General features: G+C 36.6%; 1 protein-coding gene across 1 annotated transcript; it reads right to left on the reverse strand.

Annotated features, from left to right (window-relative positions):
• Positions 1-30: 30 nt before the first annotated feature.
• On the reverse strand, positions 31-16,391 carry KLHL41 (kelch like family member 41). Its single transcript, XM_060621548.3, has 6 exons — positions 15,200-16,391; positions 10,817-10,974; positions 10,565-10,672; positions 7,303-7,488; positions 5,503-5,649; positions 31-683 (listed from the first exon to the last, which is right to left on the reverse strand). Exons 1-6 carry the CDS (start codon positions 16,307-16,309, stop codon positions 572-574), a joined length of 1,821 nt encoding a protein of 606 aa, XP_060477531.1. The 5' UTR covers positions 16,310-16,391; the 3' UTR covers positions 31-571.
• Between the last annotated feature and the right edge of the window lie 1,064 nt (positions 16,392-17,455).

The following is a 17,455-nucleotide window of genomic DNA, read 5'->3' on the forward strand; positions in this document are numbered from 1 at the left end:
GAAAAAAAGAAAGACCACTTAAAGTTGACTACTTAGAGGTTTTTTCCCCTTCAAATGAAACCCATTTATTATACTTTTTAAATAGCATTTCCAAAGTTTTCTCATGGTATGTAATCTTTAATATAATGCATAGAATCTTGTCATATCTTGAAGCGCGAGGGAAAGTTTTTGACATTTTAAACATTAAAAAATGTAGATGTACATGTTTCATTCTCCAATTTCATTCATAATAGAAAATGAGTGTAAAGTTACCATAACAATGCAAATGAAAGAATTAGTAAACAACTCAAATTTAGAAAATTTCTTTACAATCGAGTGAGACAGATTAACAAAAGGTATAATATGTTCAACTTAATACTTAATTTCCTACTAGAAAATGGTTTTAAACAATGATTGTTACATTGAAGATTCAATGACTGAGGTTTTGACACCCACTGCTAACCTCATGGACAGTAATTAGTGAATAATTTCTACATCAATCTCTGTATAGGCTTTTGAAAACATAATAAATTAAAGCCCTATTATCCAAACAAACCACATTCCATTCTATTGTGTTTTTTCACCTCCCGGTTTATAGTTTAGACAGTTTGAAGAGGTTTAAACGTGTTGCTAGGCAACTAGCTCCTGAAGCATAACGTATTTCCTTCAACATCCCAGCCCATTCTTTTTTATCATCTTCATACCTGATGGAGAAAAAAAAATAATCAATAAGCAGTTTTTAAATAGATAGTTCTGTACGTTTCCTTGTATTAAATATACGAATGTGGGTCTTTGAGAAAAACCTATTGGCTCTTAACTAGAGGAGGACACACCTGACTGGTACAATATCATTTGAATTCCTCCTCAAATATGCTTTCTCTGAGCATATGTCTGAACCACCGCCATGGTGTTTAATCTGGATGTTTAGGCAGTTAATTAAGCCTTCTCTGGGAATCAAAGACTGTGCAGAGATGAAGAGTAACAGTTAATCAGTCATTCACATTTGGATTGATAAAGATGGCTGGTCGCTATGAGTCAAAGTCAGCAGACTCTACATTAAGAGTAAGAACTGAAAAGTCAGGGACAGCTGGTCACCTTGATTATAATTTCAATCCTTCCCATACAGTGGTGCACACCATGGCAGCTGATGCTAGTGATTACTCCAGAAGAATCCATTCCCTTCTGCTTTATTGTGCTGTGTGAGTACTATTAGATTTTGCATTTGATGTTAGGTAAGAACTAACATTAGGTTGTTCCCTCAGGGAATATTCACGGTTATAAAGATACAGGAACTTGAATTGCTTTGAAATATGTGTGCCTCTACTCTGCCTGGTGCCTGGAATGCCTTCTCTGCATGAGGAATTCCTAAACGCTGCCCTCTCTCTGAAGCCTTTTTGTAGCTTTCCCTTCATTTCTCACATTGTCCTTTATATAGTATCTATTATAGCAGTTACCATTCTATTGAAAATTTTTCCTCATATTTATGTCCTCAACAAGCTCAAGGGTATTTGAGGGCAAATAATATATCTTATTCACGTTAGTATTCTCCCTCCTCCAGAAGCTATTAATACTTGGCACAAAGGAAATACCGCCAAATCATTCTATGATGATGATTTAAAGTAATAATTTTTAAAAGTAGCTCATACTTATGTAAGATATGTCCTATCTGACTTAATTTTAACAATAGTCCAAATTTAATTTTCAAGATTTGTACTGTACACCAAGTGATTTTTACATTGAGAAAAGTAGACAAAAAATATTTTACCACTAATAAAGGGAAGAACTTTAATTATCTATACAAAATTTGGGGCAACAAATTAAAAGAACAGTTTTAAGTGACTTAAAGAAAAAGTGACCACATTTAAGCAATATCAGGTTAAATGAGGCTTAAAAGCATTTGCTTCCTGACAGTTATGTATTTTTTATTTTTATTTATTTTTAATTTTTAAAAATTTAATGTTTATTTATTTTGAGAGAGAGAGAGACAGAGTGCAAGCAGGGGAAGGGCAGAGAGAGGGAGACACAGAATCTGAAGCAGGCTCCAGGCTCTGAGCCATCAGCACATGGCCCGACGCGGGGCTCAAACTCACAGCTGTGAGATCATGACCTGAGCCGAAGTCGGATGCTCAACTGACTGAACCACCCAGGTGCCCCAGTGACAGTTATATTTTTACTTTCAGCTTGGTCAATCCTAAATAATGGAAAGATTTCAGCAAAAAATATGAGAATGGAAGGTTTTGGGTTTTTTTTTTTTTTTTACATATCACACTAAGAGGGTCTATATGTTTGGAATGTGGTATACTGATAGTTCTCATCTCTGCAAATGTGAGTAGAGATTCACCAGGAAGTTGAGGACAAGTGGGCAGCCACCTTTCTGGAAGATCAGTGGCTCTCAACTTTTTTTTTTCTCTTTAATGTTTCAAGTTTTTATTTAAATTCTAGTTAGGTAACATACAGTGTAATATTAGTTTCAGGAGTAGAATTTAAGTGGCCGTCAACTTCAGTGCACATCTGAGTCACCTGGAGGTCTTGCTAGAACACAGATGGCTGGACCCCCAATCCCAGAGTTTCAGTAGATCTGAGGTAAGGCCTGAGAATGTGCATATTTAACAAGTACACAGGTGGTGCTGATGCTGCCTTGGAAACCACAGCAGATCACTGGTTTTCAAACTTGACTTGCACATTTGGAACCACTAGAGACATTAAAAATACTGATGCCTGGGTCCTACCCCCAGAGACTGATTTAACTGGTATGGAGTATGGCCTGGGCAAGAACATTTTTTAAAGTTCCTGACGTGATTCTAATACGCAGCAAGAGTTGAGAATTATTGCTCTAGATTTTATCACCCAAGTGGAAAACACCAGTACCTAAATTTAAAATTTTACAGCCAAGCAGACAGTGATGAATGCATTCTTGCCTTTCCCCAATCTGGCGGTTCCCAAACTTGTCTGCATATTAGAATCATCCAGGGGTCTTTTGAAAGTTTAAAAGCCCAGACCATACTCTAGAAAATGAAATCATAGTCCATAGAGGTAGGAAAGAGGTGTCAGTACTTTTTGAAGCTCCCTATGTGATTCCAGTGAGCAAGCAACTTTGGGAACCACTGTCCTAATTGCAAAATCAAACATAATCAGAGAGGATGCCTCTTTCAGGCTCCCCTCAGCAATATAAGGGCTACTTTTAGCAGGAGATGCTCTACTTTGCTGCCTACAACATCCTCCTGCTGAAGCAACTTAGCTTTTGACCACCTTTAGGAACCAGTGGCTCATGTGGGATTCAGCTGATTGACAGCACCATTCCCTAACATCAGTGTTTTTGACGCTGGCTGCATAGTAGAATCACCTGAGAAGGTTTTGGGACCTCACTGCAGAAATCCTGATTTAATTGGCCTGCGTTAAGGTCCAGGCGCTGGTATATTTTAAAAGCCTCCCAGGTGATTTAAAATTTTTTTTCTTTAATGTTTTTATTTATTTTTGAGACAGAGAGACAGAGCATGAGCAGGGGAGGGGCAGAGAGAGAGGGAGACACAGAATCTGAAGCAGGCTGCAGGCTCTGAGCTGTCAGCAAAGAGTCCGATGCAGGGCTCGAACTCATGGACTGTGAGATCATGACCTGAGCCGAAGTCGGACGCTCAACTGACTGAGCCACCCAGGCACCCCCATCCCAGGTGATTTTAATGTGCAGCCAGGGTTAAGGATCACTGCCTATTCACTCTTTTTGCTTATCCCTGTTTTCCAAAAACCCTAACCTTCTCAGCCCTCCATTATTTCATTCTTTTTTTCCCTACTGCTTCCAGCCTTTTTCCATCTCAACTTCTCCCTAAGATAGCTCCTTTCCTCCCTGGAAATCTCTGGTTTCTTTTTGTTCCTCCTCCTCTTTTGGGGTGGGGAAAGATGAGTAATACTTACCTTCCCTTTATAGCTACTTTTTTTCTTGCCTTCTACATAGCTAGTTACTATTACAACAACACAAGGAAATAATGCTTGATGCATAAAATAATTCCTTGGTTAAGCCACCTGTCTTTCAGCCTTTCAGTTCACCAGGGAATAAGGCATGTGGTGGGTCAGGTATAGAAGCAGTAATATCCACTTTCTACTCTTGGCCTTGGCGGTATGCCTTCACTGATCGCTCTTCCAAAGCTATCCCTACAAATTTATTTATTTATTTTTATCATTTTTTTAAAAATGAAATTTATTGTCAAATGGGTTTCCATACAACACCCAGTGCTCATCCCAACAGGTGCCCTCCTCAATGCCCATCACCCACTTTCCCCTCCCTCTCACCCCCCATCAACCCTCAGTTTATTCTCAGTTTTTAAGAGTCTCTTATGGTTTGCCTCCCTCCCTCCCTAAAAATTTAAATTAGTGAGCAAATCACTTGTTAAAATGAAGATACTGATTAAATTTGGGGTGAGACCTGGGATTATGCATTTCTAAGAAGCTCTCAGGAGATGCCACCACTGGTGGTCCATAGACCATACTTTGAGTACCAAGGTTCCAGACAATCTGGTGACAGACCAAGGAAGAGCATCCATCCTTGAGAGTGGGGGCTGGCCTTCAGCTGAGAGGGAAAGCATGAATTTGGCAGTTTCTGGATGAGTGTACGGTATCAACTCACTAATGCTTACCTCAAGCAACTGAGATCTGCCTCCTATAAATTTTTATCAGCAAACACAGTGCCTGGGCTGAAGGCAGCAGGTGCCATTTGACAGACACATGTGGTATCCTAGTGGTAACCAGATATCTGCATTCTGTATGCCCTGCCCCAACCATGTGGCTCTCCATGACACAACTTACACTTCTGCTCCTAAGACTTCCTGTATGTGCCTTGGTCTCCAGGGGACATTCACTGTGTTAGAAACTATGGTAAAATTCACCACCCCCCACACACTGTATAAATACTACATTCGTTTCAAGCCTAACTTCAAAATATTCAACTGAGTAACCACTGCAGGTGTCATCCTTCGGAGACCTGCCCAGCATCGATCTGAGGGGTAAAATGGATTGCTCCTTTTCACCTGTTTCTTTTTTAAAAAGCTTTTGTAACTGAATCTTCAAAAACTCAAAAACGGTTTAAGTTAGAATCAAAACAGAATTAATGAATTTGTGGAAAACTCAAGAAGTTAACTACATGTTTCTTCAGAACTCTTAGGAAATAAAGTACCCTCTGGTAGAAAGGTTTGGAAGCAGCCCTCACTCTACTGGATGCCTAGTGCAGTACACTTTCAGAGCAGAGTAGAGCTTTATTAAAGAATCAACAGTCCGAATCTCATTTTACTGATTAAGAAAAAGGCCTAGATAAGTTCTTTCCCAAGCACACAGCTAATTAGAAGCAGTACTTGATCATCAAGTAAGTGGCACGTGCAAAAGTTCAATTAGGTTTGAAAAGCATTTAAGCTACTATCAAGAAGAAGCATACATGTTGGGAAAGTCTGGCTTACTCTTTACTGCAAAATTGCTTTATCGGTTATCAGTTATTTGATTTAATCTTTGGTCCAAAAAATTGGAGTCAAAAAAACTTACTTCCATATGTCATTGACTTCAGTGGGTGCAAACTCTTTAGACTCCAGTTGAATCATGGCAAAGCCCCCGATGGCATACAGGGATCCAGCCAGGCTGACCAAACTGATGGAGCTTCTTTCTTGGGGAAATTCAGTCATTACTTCCCATCTAGGAATTATTGAAAAGACAGTCAATGTAAAACCTAAGGAAATGCCAAATTTATTTACTGAACAATTATGTGAAATTATAATTTAAAAATTCAAGTTAGCATAGGCATCTAAAATTAGAAGATTAAGTTTTTCTACTGAAAAATAGCTAAATATTTCTTTATTTGAAAGATGTAACCAGATTAAATATAAAGCCCTCAATATGTCAATCTTGGACTATTTCACCTTCATCAATTAGCATGTTCAGCAATGGTTATCAAAATGTGTGCCATAAACTGGGGGGTTGGTACACTTCTAGGGCTCCTGAGTCTTACTGTGCTGGATTTCATTTGAATGGTAATACAAATTTTTAAAAAGCCTGGTTTCCATCATTTCTCAAGAAATCTCTAAATCCTTTGCAGTAAAGGCATGTAATTAACCTAGTTGAGAAACTAGAGTTAGTAATTTTCTTTTTAATGACTTCATCTTTTTAAATAAAGGATTTAAGGGAACTTTTTAATGTTTAAAGCCATATGAAATAGGACAACTAATGATAAAATTAATAAAATCAGTTGGAGGTATCAAGAATCTAGAATGAGTTAGTCATTTTGGCAACTCTCTATTCTATTTCTCTGTCATTAAAAGTGGACCTTTCTCTAAACATATTATTTGTTTTTCTAACTATAAAAATAGCACATATACATTGTAGACAATCTGGAAATACAAAAAGGTATAGAAGAAAACAAATACCACCATGATCATACCCTCCAGACATAACCATAAGCAACATTTTAGTGTAATTTTGTTTTTTTTCAAAAAGCATACAGATTTATAAATATAAATGTCTATACATACACATGAAAAAGCTATGAACATAGAGTGTTTATGGTTCTGTGCACTGCTTCTTTAACTTCTTATGAGTGTTTACCTATATGATAGTTTTCAAAAACACGATTTTTAATGATCGTTTAAAATCCTGTCCCATAAAAGTTCCTTGGTGATTTTCAGATACTAAAGTGTATTTTGTAATCAGGCATACATGGTTCCTTAAAAAAGTAATGACAGTGCTCTGATTTTTCTTCATTGCTAAACTAAGAGTGTAAAAACTATGTATTTATCTAGATGAGTGAACTAAAAAATTTGAAAAGACTAATTTTACATAAACGATATCTGTCAAATGTCTTTTCATATTAACTTTAAGCCAATAAAAGCTTATAAGTGAAAATATTAAGAAATTATAAAGAGTATAAAAGAATTAACCATTTGAAGCATTCATGCTTTACAAATATCATAAGCTAAGTGGAGGTCTTTTCATTCTACATATTTCAAATCAAAACACCATACGGAGACATGTATATTCACCCACATGTATATAATTATTCAGAAGTATTACCTTTGCACGACTAAATTCATAAAGTTAAGTTAATAACAAATAAGGACAAATTGAACACTCCAACATTAACTTGAGGACTATGTGTTCCAAGTTACAAACACATGTAATGCATCAAAATGTTAGGCTTTTCACACCCAATAACAGTAGAAGGAACCCACATACTTCATCTTAATCCTTGCCTCCCTGCCCTCCTCTCCCCATGTCCTAATCAGAAAGCTTCATTTTCATCCAAAGTTAAAAAGTAGAGTGATTCATATGCTTTGGTAAGATACAGCAACTCACTTATTGGTTATGAGGTCAAAAGCTTCTACTGAAGCTGAAAGGCCATCTTCGGTGACGCCTCCTGCAATCACAATCTTGCCCTTATGTATGGCCACCCCAAACATGGAACGAGGGGTTTTCATTGGAGCCACATCTTTCCAGTCTCCTTTTTTTGGGTTGTAGATAAACACTCTGTTTGTACACTTTCTGTAAACATAAAAGACAACAAAATGGTCCTTTTAGAACCTTCCTTTCTGAAAGAAGCAATTTCACTAATCGTTTAACATTGCTTCCCATCTCAGATACATAAAGCAGAATTAGAAAAACTCATAAGTATTCTGAATCTGAGCCTATGACACAAGTGAAGGACAATTGCGAATGTGGGCACTAAAACTATTTTATAACTTAAATATACTACTGGATGGTAGAGTATCTTTCCTTTCGGCAATCACCCAGAGTGGATTTTAATCCTATCTGCTGCTAAATTCAACAGAAGACACAGATAGAGTTAAAAAAAAGATCATAGATCCTTTTTGTGCCAAGTAACAAAAATGTTAAGTTTATTTTATTGTTTGAATCTCCTAGGAATGACTTAGTTAATTTAAAAAATAATTAGGTATGAAAGTACCTATTTTAAATTTAACTCCATAATATGATGGCTTGTTTCATTTTAGTATACTACTAATACACCAGTGTATTTTAAGAAATCTGGGACTATAGATTAGACAACTAGTCGTCTGAATAGATGAGTAAGGAGAGCAGTTTTATATGCTAAATGCTACCAGGAAAACCTGTACTCATCTGAATTATTCTTAGTATGTTCCTCAGAGTTCCTTAAGGTTATCCATAATTTACTGATAGGAGTTCAAAATGCTAAATAATAATTCATCAACTGGATATATTTGTGGGCTTTTTAATTTTGTTTTTGCTTTTTTAAAGTAAGCTCTACACCCAATGTGGGGCTTGAACTCGCAGCCCCAAGACCGAGGGTCATATGCTGTAGCAGCTGAACCAACCAGGTGCCCCTGGATATATTTGGTAAAGCAAAAAAGCCAACAAACAATACTCCCAACGTTTTAGGAGGACAACTTTTTTCTTTAGTCTTATGAAAGACCAGATATCTGGAGTAGAAGCATTTCCTCTAATATTTGACTATGGGTATTATTTTAAAACTTCTTGACAAGGTCATGATACAAAACTATGTTCTTCAAATTCAGTGGTGTTAACTAGTGAGATTTAGTGCTTACTTTTAGATAATGACTCATTTCAAAGTTCTTTGGCATTCATCAAGCAATGCTGTCTTGGTTAATCATACTCTCAAGATTAATATATTCTTACCAACAAGACCTGTATGCTTCTTACTGACATATCAATTTCCTGGTTACTAATACCACTTGAAGGAAACAATTTAAATCATTTGGCAGGGTCAGTAGATTTTCAAAGTCAGAACACTGCTTAATACACATTTTCCATCCTATTTACTCAGGAAAAATACCCCAAATAAGATTTTGCACTAAGTTTGTAATATGGCCTTCCTTTAAATTATGGGAATGGCTGGGATTAAGGAAAATATTAAAATATCAGAATATGTTATCTTTGAATATGGATAGACTGTATAAAACCCATTGTTCTTTTTAAACAATTAGTCATTTATTTTTATTTTATTTTATTTTTAATTGAAGTATAACTGACATACCATATCGTATTAGTTTCAGATGTATATCATAGTGATTTGATATTTTTATACATTATGAAATGATCCCCCTGGGTAAGTCTAGTTATCATGTGTCACCATACAAAGTTGTTAACAATATTATTGACTACACTCCCTATCCGTATATTACATCCCCATGAGTTATTTTATGATTGGAAATTTGTATCTCTCAATCCCCTTTACCTGTCTCACCCATCCCCAACATCTCCCCGCTCTGGTAACCACCCGTTTGTTTCCTATATCAATGAGTCTGTTTCTTTTCTTTTCTTTTCTTTTTTTTTTTTTTTTTTGCTTGTTAGGTTCCCATTGCTTTTTAAAATCACATTTCCTGTGCTATTTGTCATTTTAATTTAATAATAACCATTAATTGTTAACTCAGAATATAGAGTTCTTTATTTCTAGCACATTTCCATATTCTACTCTCCTTTCCTGCTTTGCCCTTATAATTCTTAATTCTGGTTCCCTTTCCAGGATTATCTCTATTTGTTAAGTAGCTCGGGCAAATGAGGACAAGCCAAATTAGGCAGAGTTTTCAGAGGCAGAACATTAGTTCTCACTATTTAAACTGAAAATCTTCATTTTACCAGACAGGCTCCCGGCTTAACCGACTGACTTTTGGAGTCCTCTGAAGTCACTTCTCCCTTTGAGTAACAAGATCCTTTTCCTAATTACCTATCCCTTGAGAAGTGCCTAGAAATCAAGTTATATGAATCTTCATCCTGTTTTTCTCACAAGAAACTAGGCAGCCATGGGTGTACCAGATGCAGCTGTTCTGTTTGATCAGTGCCTCTTTGTGACCAGTTGTTAAATATTTTGACTATCAAAATATTTAAATATTTTTACTCTGTCCAGGAGTAAATCAGTGAAACATTGTTTAGGAAATAACTGCTTTCTTTTCTGTCACCAGGCTCCTCAGTTTCAAACTCACCTATCTAAATTCTTTTATGAAGGTAAAGTACAAATCCATGATATTTTAATGCACTATTGGTTTAGCAGTTATATTTTAGATATAACATTAAAGAGGTACACTTAGTTTTTATCTAGTTGTGGCCAAAAGAATAAGAAAGCCCACTGGCTTTAACGTAGTGAAATATAATGAAAAAGACTTGATTATGCTCCTAAATGCTGCTTTTCAACTGTAAGAATGCTTATGAGGGCGGTATCATGCTAGTTCCTAGCAATATGCTGAATATCTACACATTTACTTTAACAAGTTTTATTTATTTTTTGATACTTTAGCAACTGTTAACTTTTATACAGTTTCCCTTCAGAAATCATTTATAATATCCTCCAATAGCTTTTCAAAATTTTATTTTGAAACTTTCACTTCCAAAATGTTATAAGTGAGAACCAAGTCTCATTTCAGTATGTAGATTCAGATGAAAGGAGGGAAGAACTCTTGCAATAACAAAATCATTTGGAGGGGCGCCCGGCTGGCTCAGTCAGTGAAGCATGCAACTCTTGATCAGGTTTGTGAGTTCAAGCGCCACGTTGGGGATAGAGCTTACTTAAAAAAATGTTAAAGAAAATCATTTGGATGTAAACCATAAGGAGATTTTAGGTACTTACTTGTCATCTGTCTTTCCTCCTAGACAATATATCATCCCCTTATGTGAAATCACACTATGGCCATAGACTTTGATAGGCAGTTTTTTAACTTCATTCCATTTTGCAGTCCTGAAATGAGAAGACGGTAGAATTTCTATGCTTTGAAACACGTTTTCTATGCTTTCAGTTAATTCTAGGTTCTAAAGCTATGAATATGTAATGGGCATTCATATACCTGAATGCTTACGAAACAGGAATGTCATGGCAACTTACACGGGATCATAGCATAATACTGAATCCAGCGAAGCCTCTGTTTGAAGGTCTTTGCCTGCAACTACATAGATTTTGTCATCTACCTCTCCCAGACCGAAGAGACACCTGGCTGATGGCAGAGGTGGAAGTCCAACCCACTCGGATGCTATGTTGTCAAGCTGAAAGAAAAATATATAAGGAATTGTACAGCTTGTTAGAAAAGAGTTACAGTTGTTCCAAGAAATATGCTATATTCTATGTGTTGTTTACAATACACTGAGATAGTGGGACGCCTGGGTGGCTCAGCTGGGTAAGCATCTGACTCTTGGTTTTGGCTCAGGTCACTATCTCACAGTTCGTGAAATCAAGCCCTGCATCGGGCTTTGTGCTGACAGCATGGAGCCTGCTTGCGATTCTCTCTCTGCCTCTCTCTCTGTCCCTCCCCTGCTTGTTCTCTCTCTCTCAAAATAAATAAACTTAAAATATATATATTAAAAAAGAATACACTGAGATAGTCAAAGATGTTGCAGGTAAAATAAAACTGCAATCCAAAAGTATCATATTTTACCTCTGGATTACCAAGAAAAATGAGAAATTCTGCTTGGTTTACCAAAATAGCTAAAAGTAACAAAATCTGGAAAAAGAGAATAGAGTCACTAGAGTTTGGTTAGAACTGTGAGGTTTCTTGTCAAAGTTTCTTCCCATGTTGTCTTGTTCAGGTTCGAAAAAAGCATCCTAATACTGTTAGCTCCTTGGGGAAGAGAAGTTGTGACTGTGGGGAGGGTGTATGTGAGTGACCCCCGAATGCTATATTTAACATGCTCCCCAAGCCAGGACAGCTGGACCTGTCGCTCAGTCCACAGACAACTGGGATGTTAGGCAATATCTTTTTTCTTTTCTTCAAAACTGTGTAGGTTTCTCTCTGTTTCGCTTTATTATTTCTGACATAGGCAGGGTTCTGGCTATAACCTCCTAGCCTTTTGCTGGAAGTCATTGGAAAAACCCTCGCCTCTGTCTTTTTTTAAAATTGTATTAGGAAGTAACTTGCTTGTGTTTGCTGCTGCTACTTCTGCAAGCCTCAGACAGCTCTCTAGGTGCCCATGCTCTCGGGTAGGTAATTCTGGTGTGGCAGGTATCAGTTTCAGCGCTTACTATTGGTAAATTTACGTTTTTCCACTTTGCATTTTAGGACATGAAGGCATGAGAAAATTGCTTTTTGAAGGAGTGCAGTTACAGATTTGTTGTTCTCTGTAGTGCTACATCTGTGTAGCAGAAGAAGGAATAAACCCCAGAATAACTGGATACCAAGAGTAGGTGCAGATAATAAGGGCTGTGGTCAAGGGAGGGTCTCTGTAGAAGCCTATGTATATTTCACCTCATAACTTTGGTTAAAGCAAGTACTAATTAAGACTAGATAAAATGAGCAGTTTAATCCTCACATATGCATTGTTAGGTCTGCATTCACAAATTTTTTTTTTTCAACGTTTTTTTTAAATTTTATTTATTTTTGAGACAGAGAGAGACAGAGCATGAACGGGGGAGGGTCAGAGAGAGGGAGACACAGAATCTGAAACAGGCTCCGGGCTCTGAGCTGTCAGCACAGGGGCCCGACGCGGGGCTCGAACTCACGGACCGCGAGATCGTGACCTGAGCCGAAGTCGGCGCTCAACCGACTGAGCCACCCAGGCGCCCCACACAAATTTTAACATCTAGGTTGTGATCGCTAATTTTTTCATTTTTGAAAAAAAAGTCCTTTCAGCAAGTAAGTGGTGTGTAGTATAGTAGAAATAATGATGAACATTTATGAAGTTTGGACTCTGTGACAGGCTGCGTACGGAACACTTTACACGGGTAATCTCATTCAGTCCTCCAGGATTGCCACTTTTATTATCTGTTTTACAGACGAGAAAACTGAGGCACAGAAAGGTTAAATAATTGGTCAAGCACAGAGCTTTTAAGTGATATTCAAAAACAAGCTATATAAATCCACTGTTTTTTAAAAATGGGAACAGCAATTACAATCCCAGACTAAAGAGTTAACTGCCCACACTGTACAGGACTGTCTACATCACCATCCTCTCCCCAATCAGGGCACTTAGTACAGCAGATGTAACAGTACTGTCTACCAGGCTCTTTTATAGATGATCTGTCAAGCTATTTAACCTGTCTGGCTCCAGTTTCCTCATCCTTAAAATCAGGGTTTGGACCTACATTACTTTAAAATGGGATCCTGTTCAAAGATTTGATGAATCTTTTAATTCTATGAAAAACAAAACAAAACAAACAACCCTCTCTTAGGTAAAAAATTCTCATAATCTATTTATAGTACACAATCAAAGATCATACTACTCCTAACTTAATACATTCTAAACAGATGGGATCAAGCAGAAAAATACAATATAAAACTTGAAATTCTCATATATTTTCTTGTGAGTCATAAATAACCCTTCTTACAGTCAGGTGTTTTTATCCTGGCATCTTGTTGCACTATTTGTCCCTTTTAAGAGAAGCAAGTCATGGGCAATGACAGAGAGTTGACCTTTTCAACTTTGTGTAGCTGTTTTCGTAGCTATAAAGAACATTGAACAGGTTTCTTGAACCAGAAATGAGAAGCTGTGCCCATAAAAGTAAGAGTAGTCGGTGATCACAAAGAATGAAATTTTGCCATTTGCAACAATGTAGATGAAACTAAAGTATATTATGCTAAGTGAAATAAGTCAGTCAGAGAAAAACACATATCATATTATTTCACTCTTATGTGGAATTTAAGAAACAAAACAGATGAACATTGGGGAAGGGAAGCAAAAATAAGATAAAAACAGAGAGGGAGACAAACCATAAGAGACTCTTAAAGACAGAGAACAAATTGAGGGTCGCTGGAGGGGTGGGGGTGGGGGGATGGGCTTGTTGGGATGAGCACTGGGTGTTATATGTAAGTGACAACTAAATTCTATTCCTGAAATCATTATTACACCATATGTTAACTAACTTGGATTTAAATTAAAAAAAAAAAAAAAAGTAGTAACAGGATGGAAGAGAATAAAGATAATACTGTTAAGTATTCCTTGATCTATGATTTCTAGATACCTGTCTGTCCATTTGTGTTTTATGTCATTTTTACTTCCTAGATATAATGATTGCCTTTTAAATTCAATTTGGCTTTTCTGAAATTTCACTGATTTTAAAATTAGAGCTTAGGAAATTTTCTGGCATGCATTCAAACACTTAGGATTATAGCTTCTGTTTTATTTTTGTATTTCATAGTTAACATTTTTCAATGGAACTTTGAAAATTAAGAATGATTAACATATATATTACATTTTTCAAGATTAGGAAAAGCTGGTTAAAGGTAGTATTTTGTGAAGGCACAGTATGTCACACACTGAGAGCACACAGTGACTGTGGTATGACATTCTACACTTATCTTTGGCCTTTCCAGTTCAAGTGCCCATAAACCTCAGGCCATGAGTAGCTATGATCTAAACAAACTCATCTGAGCTAGCTGTAAGCTACAAAGTAGCTTAAAAATTGGCATTATTAAAGATAAAGGGTAAGCCACTGATTCCTTCATAAACGGATAAAATATAATGTGTTAATAATATGAAACAAACTCACTTCAAACAAACTATAAAGAGTTTAGTTGGGAGTATTTGGTTTCTTGGACACATCTGTGGTTTCACAAAACAGATTAAATTGGAATGATGTCGAAGTACAACTCTGATCCAAATACATGTGGTCACTTGTCATAAATAAAAAATCATCGTAAATAAAAATTTCTAAATATAATTGATGAATTCAAATTAGTGACACCTTTGTAGTTTTTCCCAGAAGGTAACCCAAAGTTTGTAAATTAAGTTATATAAGTTCTCTTCATTTTCAACAAAATTATATTTTAGGCAGTAAACATAAATAACAGATAAAATACCACCCTTAAGAATTTCAAATCAGTTCAAGAAAACCTGGAAAAAGGCTGAAAATCTGACCAATTATAATTTTTGCAATGTGGAAGTACTACGGTTTAGAGAAATACATTAACCTACTTAATGGGTTAAAAGTTTCAATTTAGGTTTTACTAACACACTGGGTTTTGAAGGATTATAGTCACCATCAGCTATAAACTTAACACTGTGGGTAAAAGAGTGTAAAGAAAATCTGAGTCCTCACTTACACATTAATTAGAACCTCATTCTTCACCAAACCTTTTATTAAATATTAACAAGCAGTTAAGTTAACTGATCTAAGTACTTCTGTCAGCTCTGTAAGTAGCAAAGGTGCAAGGGACTGGATAGGACATCCAGTAGAATAAAATGCAAGCAGCCTGAATGATTCACACATCAGGTAACTGGGTAGTAAACAGCAGCCTTTCCTTTACGTCTCTACTTTTAGAAAACTAGCCCTTCTTACCTGGAAGAAGTAGGACTGTAGAGGTTGATCTTTATTTTCTTCATCCACATATAGTCCTCCTACCACATACACCTGATTTTGTTGGGTAACAATGCTAGAATGATTTCGGGGAATCTGCTCAGCCAGTGCAGTGAGGTAGCACTCATTTTCTGTGGGATCATAAGCCACGGCAGCTGTGTCATTCACCAAAAGGATGAGGTCTTTGACAAACATTCCATGCCTGGGAATGTCATTCAGGTAACCAGGAAGTAAATCTTCATCACCAACATCACCATTCACCTCCCCAGCCCCAGCCTTCTCTGCATTTTTGCTAGGTTCTGGGAGTTTGCCTGCAAAGGCATCTTTGAGAACTTTGATTTTTTTCTGGAGTTCTGGGTTGCTTTTAATTATATCATCTTTCTCAACGTGATCTTTAAAATATTTTTCTGTCATAAGGCGAAAACGAATACAATCAAACACTTCGCTAAGGTTTTTGACCCTGTTTTCCTTGTCTGTTCGCACCCATTTCATCACCGCCTCAAATACCGCTTCTTCCTTCTCCACATTTAGACTGTCATTTGAAATGACTGAGATCAGTTCCTGCGGAGATAGTTGCATGAAGTCCTCTTCCTTACAAATCTGTACAAAACGATCAGACACAAATTCACGGGCAGAGATCGCAAGTCTCGGGCAGTCAAGAAGAAGTCCTAATCTTAAGATGGCTAGACAGTTACCAGGAGCAAGTCTTTTCTGAAGATAGGAAACACAGACAGTGAACACCGAGGGGATCTGAAAGCGGCTGGCCAAGGCAAAAATATCTTGCACGTTTCCATCGTTGAGATCAATACTGGCAGAGTACAGGTACTTGATGATTAAATCCAATACAGCAGGATCCACATTATCTAATACTACCTCCTTTTTTTTCCCCTCATCAATTTCAGATAAAAAATACTCACGGAAGTAAGGACTACAAGCTGACAAAATCAATCTGTGGCAAGGAAGACTTTTGTCACCTGCTTTTAGGGTGCAATCGATGAATTTTTTTTCATCCAGGAGATCTTTTAGACCATCCTGAAGAAGGGTGGATTGGTAAAGCCGCAGTTCCTCTGTGAGTTCCCGCTGGGAATCCATTTTGTGAGTAACCTGGGTAAGGAAGGGGACACTGAAGGCCTTAGCTCCTCGCAGCACACAGGTCTAGCTGTAAAAAGGCAGATCAGTGTGCTTTGCCCAGCTTGAAGCCTTTGCAATTTAATCCCACCGGCTAAATATAGATACCCACTCTAACAACGGGAATTTAGGAGAGCTGGTTTGGAAAGAAGAGTTGTTCTTGCAGCTGTTATAGATTGAAGGGAACAACTGGAACTTTTAATCACTAAGGAAACAGCTAAGAAACGGGATTTAAATGAAGTAGAAAGCTTTAAAATACATAAAGCATTACAGCATATGTCAATAAAGGCATGTTTAAAGAAAATGTTTATTGAACTAACAGAAAACTGAATCATAAAAAATGAGTCAGTCCGCTAAAAATGGTCTAGTGGCAAACTCCTTGGCTGTCTGAATTAATGATGCAAAGGTCAAGAATATGAGGTGAGTTCATCTGAATACTCATAAGCAAAATCCCTTTTCCAATAAGTGTTACATACGAATTTTTATTTTCTATTTAAAACAGTGGGATTTACAATTTTCTTTTAGAAGTACGAAACTTAAAAACTTCTCTTTATGTACTGTAATTTTATTTTTAAAAACCATCAATAATAATACCCCACCATAATTGAAATAATAAATACAGAGAAATTGCTAGTTTTCTAAGACATTCCGAATTATCTTTATTCTTAAATGGAAAAACCCTAATTTGTATTGAATTAAATGATAAAATTATTTATTCATACCCTGCCTTGCTCTACAAAGGATCTGATGTGGCAAACAATAATAAAACAAGTAAAATAAAGGCAAAAGGTTAAAAGGAGTCATCAAGCTTAGACAGAAATAGAAATAGTTAAAAGTCAACAATAGGGAAAGAAAAAACTCAAATATAATATGATTTACTAAAGATACTCTGTGATTTTAAATGTTGAAGATAACCTTTCATTAAATAAAAAGTTAAAATACAGATATAACTCCATGAAAACAATGTTATCAACAGACTACAGCAGACTGAGGAAGAAGTGCTATATATCACCTGCATAATTTGGAAAACAAGACTATATAAGGAAAAAGAAAAGAATATATAACTGAAATCGTAATTTAAGTTCTCGATTATAATAGAACACCATATTG

Source organism: Panthera onca, chromosome C1 (genome assembly GCF_046562875.1).
Source record: "Panthera onca isolate mPanOnc1 chromosome C1, mPanOnc1 haplotype 2, whole genome shotgun sequence".
Lineage (NCBI taxonomy): Eukaryota > Metazoa > Chordata > Mammalia > Carnivora > Felidae > Panthera > Panthera onca.